Raw genomic sequence first — 4,971 nt, forward strand, 5'->3', positions numbered from 1 at the left:
GACTGGGAGAGATTTACCAGGATGTTACCCTGGGGCTGGGAGTGATTTACCAGGATGTTACCCTGGGACTGGGAGAGATTTACCAGGATGTCGCCCTGGGACTGGGAGAGGCGAATATCGAAAGGGGTATAACTTACCACAGATCTCGTCCCCCTCCGGGCACATTCCATCCGGCATATTGGAGATCACGGTCCTTGTCATCGACATGTCGGGGAGGGGAATTGGGATGTAGGAAGGGGAAGGGGGAGAGAGATTGGGCTCATTAAATCAGAGAAACCATTTGCCCCCCCCCCCACCTTGCCCTGCACCCCCAGTAGCGGCCTGTCCCCTCGACCAGCCGAAATCGAGGGGATTATCTCACACTTGTGGACGGTCACTCAGACCTAGGTCTGAGGCCTGGTGCAGACGAGAGTCTGTGAAAGCCTCCTGCAGGGACCCGCCCCTGGCGATGAGCCCCGGATGAGTGACCACTCTCCACTCCAAATCCGACCTACTCGCTGCGGGGCTGGGCGGAGCTGTCAAACGTTCCCACGACACACCCCTCGCTGAAATCACACCTCACCCCCCGACACCACACACCCAACCCCTGCAGGGGTACTAAGGGTGGGGGCGGTGGGAGTGTCGGTGCTGAGGGAGGGTCAGTGCTGAGGGAGCGGGTGCTGTGGGAGGGTCAGTGCTGAGGGAGCGGGTGCTGTGCGAGGGTCAGTGCTGAGGGAGCGGGTGCTGTGCGAGGGTCAGTGCTGAGTGGGTGGACACTGCGAGGGTCAGTGCTGAGGGAGCGGGTGCTGTGCGAGGGTCAGTGCTGAGGTCGCGGGTGCTGTGCGAGGGTCAGTGCTGAGTGGGTGGACACTGTGCGAGGGTCAGTGCTGAGTGTGTGGACACTGTGCGAGGGTCAGTGCTGAGGGAGCGGGTGCTGTTCGAGGGTCAGTGCTGACCAGGCTGTGATTGCTCCCTCATTCTGTAGATCCTCCAAATGGACGAGCGGAGAGAGGGTAGAGCCCCCTCTGTTCCGAAAGGACTCCCCAGGGGCCGGCGGAAGCATGTTTGGGCATCGGCTGGAGCGGTCACCCAGAGACCATCCCCTCCCTGCGTCCTCTCACGGTCTCACTGACGATGACAGGGCCATGAATCATTCCGATTACAATCACCTCCATGGAAACGTAAGTCTTAGCCAGGAACTAACCCCGACAACTCTCACCGTCAGCGGTGGCAGATTCAGTTAGCTCCTGGTTCAGTCTAACTGCAGTGTCTCTGATACCCACTTTCCCACCCGGATTTCCCACACTCTACTGTCGGGAAGCAGAGCTAGAGATCACGGAAACCGACCCTTCGGTCTGTGATGATGCTGCGCCTTTAACGAAGTTATATTGTCTTCGGATTGTGTTTCAGAGGCCCTGGCATGTCTGGGGTTTTCTACTTAAAAAACAGTTCTCCGTCCCTTCCCCTCTCACTACTCCCTCCGTTTGGGGGGGGGCAAAGTTTCCCTCCTGTCTCCCCTATCGATGACCCTCATGGCTTTCCACATCTCAGTCACATCCCCCTCTCTCTGTCTCCTCTGCTCCGACAGTCTCTCCAATCTCGCTCTGCCACCGAAACCCTCCAGCCCCCGCCCTGGGGGGTTGGGGTAATGTCCTGGTAAATCTCTGTATTGCCCCCCCCCCCCGCCCCACCTCCTCCACAAAGGGCTGTCACACACCACCCCCACCACACCCCTCCTCCCCACACACACACACATCCCGTAGTGGATTACAGAACTCTAAGTGTGTAAGTTAGCTCACTGAGCTGGAAGGTTTGTTTTCAGACGTTTCGTCACCACACTAGGTGACATAGTCAGTGAGAGTCGCTGGTGAAGTGTTGGTGGTATGTCCTGCCTCTCGATTTGTGGCTCTTGGTTTTTTTTAAGGTGGGTGATGTCAATTCCGGTTCTTTTTTTCTCAAGGGAAAGTAGATAGGATCTAAGTCGATGTGTTTGCTGATGGAGTTCTGGTTAGAATGCCAGGCCCCGAGGAATTCTCATGCGTGTCTTTGTTTTGCCTGTCCGAGGATGCGTGTGTTATCCCAGTCAAAGTCCCTTCTTTGCCTGTATGTATAGAAACAAGTGATAGTGGGTAGTGTCTTTTGGCGGCCAGTTGGTGTTCATGTATCCTGTGGCAAGGTTCCTGCTAGTTACTCCGATGTAGTGTTTTTTACAGTTCTTGTAATGGTATCTTGTAAATGACTTTAGTTTTGCTGGTACTATCTAATGGATCCTTTAGGTTCATTAGTCGCTGTTTAAGTGTGTTGGTAGGTTTGTGGGCTATCATGATGCCAAGGGGTCTGAGTAATCTAGAAGTCATTCCTGTTGTGTCTTTGATGTATGGTAATGTGGCTATAGTTTTTGGTTGAGTTGTGTCTGCTTGTTTGGGTATGTTTCTGGGGAATTGGTGGATTGTGTTTATTGATGGGACACACCACCAGCGCTTCACCAGAGGCTCTCGCTGATGACGTTACTTAGTCACGGTGACTAAACTTCTGAAAATGCATCAGTCAGGGGTAAATATAGGGTAGGGGAATGGGTCTGGGTGGGTTACTCTTCGGATGGTCATGTGGACTTGTTGGGCCGAAGGGCCTGTTTCCATACTGTAGGGAACCTAATCTAAAAACACACCTTCCAGCTCAGCGAGCAAACTTGCATACTTACCATCAACCCCAGCTACAAGTCTTCGCAAAAACCGCTAATTACAGAACACTTTCTGACTGAAGGCCGTGATTTGGAGATGCCGATATTGGACTGGGGTGTACAAAGTTAAAAATCACAGTTATAGTCCAACAGGTTTACTTGGAAGCACTAGCTTTCGGAGCGCTGCTCCTTCATCAGGTGGCTGTGGAGGGCACAATTATAAGACACATATACACACACACACAGACACGCACCCTGTCACAGATCCCTTTGCACACTCTCACACACACATATACATTCTCTCTCACAGACAGTCACAACCCCCCCCATCCCAGACACACACACACACACACAAACCCACATGCACACACACACACATATATTTGGTTGTGGGGTGAATTTGTACTTGCAGAGTTACATTGTACTTTGGTCAAAAACTGCCTGAATTCATGTAAGACTCTGTTAACTCGTTTTTTAGATTAGAATCAGTCTAAACATTATAGCACACACGGGGCTAACACCTTCAACACATAATCATTTGTGGGCGGCATGGTGGCACAGTGGTTAGCACTGCTGCCTCACATCGCCTGAGACCCAGGTTCAATTCCCGACTCAGGCGACTGACTGTGTGGAGTTTGCACGTTCTCCCCGTGTCTGCGTGGGTTTCCTCCTGGTGCTCCGGTTTCCTCCCATAGTCACAAAGATGTGCAGGGTCAGGTGAATTGGCCATGCTAAATTGCCCGTAGTATTAGGTAAGGGGTAAATGTAGGGGTATGGGTGGGTTGCGCTTCAGCGGGTCGGTGTGGACTTGTTGGGCCAAAGGGCCTGTTTCCACACTGTAATCTAATCTAATAATCTGGGCTGACACCAATTGTTACAGTTAATCTGAGAATGTAACTTTTTAAAAAGGTTTTGTGACTTACACGTGAAAGAAGTGAAACTAACATGGTCATTCTAACAGATGAGAAATTTAACAAACAATCAAGGTATTTTTCAATATATAATTTCAGTTACATCATACTGTAAACTTTTTTTGCTGTAAATTCTTTTTCTTATAATTGAGCCCTCCGCTACCACCTGATGAAGGAGCAGCGCTCTGAAAGCTAGTGCTTCCAATTAAACCTGCTGGACTATAACCTGGTGTCGTGTGATTTTTAATTCTGAAGGGTGTGGGCGTTCAGAATGGGGGTGAGGTGGGGAGTCCCAGTCTGAAGGAGACAGGGTGGGACTGAAATGGGGGGGAAGATGTCTCCACCCAGAGAGGGGTGGGGTGGGCGTGTCGGACACTCTGTCCCAGACAACGGTCAGGGCTGAAACACTGAATGCTTTCGAGAAGGCTTTGTGCATCGTTCTGAGGAGGAGAAAGGGATGGAGGGGGAACAGGGATAAAGCATGGGACTGAGTTGGACCATCAGCTGGGACCCCATTGAGTGGGAGGAGAGTAGCAGATTCGAGGAGGCGGGGGGGGGGGGGGGGGGGGGGAGAGGGTTCTTCTTATTCCTGTTTTCGATGTTTCTGTACGATCGCCAGGTAAGAGGCCAGGCTGCAGGACAGGTTGAACTGAGCGAGGTGTTTAGGGCAGTGTGGGGGGGCTGTGATTCTTTGTCTTCGGGGGAGAGCATGCAGCGTGGAACCGACAGTGACTGGAGTCTGTTTCTGTGCACACAGTGTCTGAACGTAACTCAGCTCCTGGTCAACTTCGGGATGAGCAGCACGCAGGGGATCACACCAAAACAGTTTACCTACATCTGCCCGGCCCTGCTCTACCAGATAGACAGCAGAGTGTGTATCCAGCACCACGATACACTGCAGATCCCACCTCAAGGGGCTACCCGACCATCAGGTGAGTCTCAATCCCAGTGGGTACTGTACACCTCGGAATGAGGAGAGGGACACAGGTCAGGGTCAGGATCACGGTTGGGGGTTAGGGTTAAGGGTTAGGGTCAGGGGTCAGGAGTTAGGGTTAGGGTTAGGGTCAGGGATCAGGGTCATGTCTGACTGCACATGGTCTACCCCAATGTGGGAGAGTACAGAATACCCCTCCCTTATCTCCGTGTTGCGGGGGTTATAGAATACTGTGATATCAGTATAGCAAGCAGTTAAGGCCTTAGTATTGAAATCTTGTGTGAATGAGTGTGAGTGCATGTGGATGATTGTGTGCTATATAGATGAATGTGTGCGTGTTTGTGTGAAAGAGTGTGAGTGTGTGTGTAAGAGAGAGTGTGTATGTGTGAGAGTGTGTGTGTGAGAACGTGTGTGTATGAGTGAGAGAACATGTGTGTGAGTGCATGAGTGTGTGTGAGCGTGTGCAT

At 51.8% G+C, this 4,971-nt stretch overlaps 1 protein-coding gene across 1 annotated transcript in view; it reads left to right on the forward strand.

Moving 5' to 3' along the window:
• Positions 1-4,971, forward strand: part of LOC122547461 (zinc transporter ZIP10-like) — a 12,559-nt gene that overhangs the window by 4,137 nt on the left and 3,451 nt on the right. Inside the window, exons 2-3 of the mRNA XM_043686083.1 lie at positions 965-1,160; positions 4,328-4,502. Coding sequence (XP_043542018.1) covers positions 965-1,160; positions 4,328-4,502 — 371 coding nt within the window. The remainder of the gene's footprint in view (positions 1-964; positions 1,161-4,327; positions 4,503-4,971) is intronic.

This window comes from Chiloscyllium plagiosum, unplaced genomic scaffold (genome assembly GCF_004010195.1).
Source record: "Chiloscyllium plagiosum isolate BGI_BamShark_2017 unplaced genomic scaffold, ASM401019v2 scaf_2636, whole genome shotgun sequence".
Taxonomy (NCBI): Eukaryota; Metazoa; Chordata; class Chondrichthyes; order Orectolobiformes; family Hemiscylliidae; genus Chiloscyllium; species Chiloscyllium plagiosum.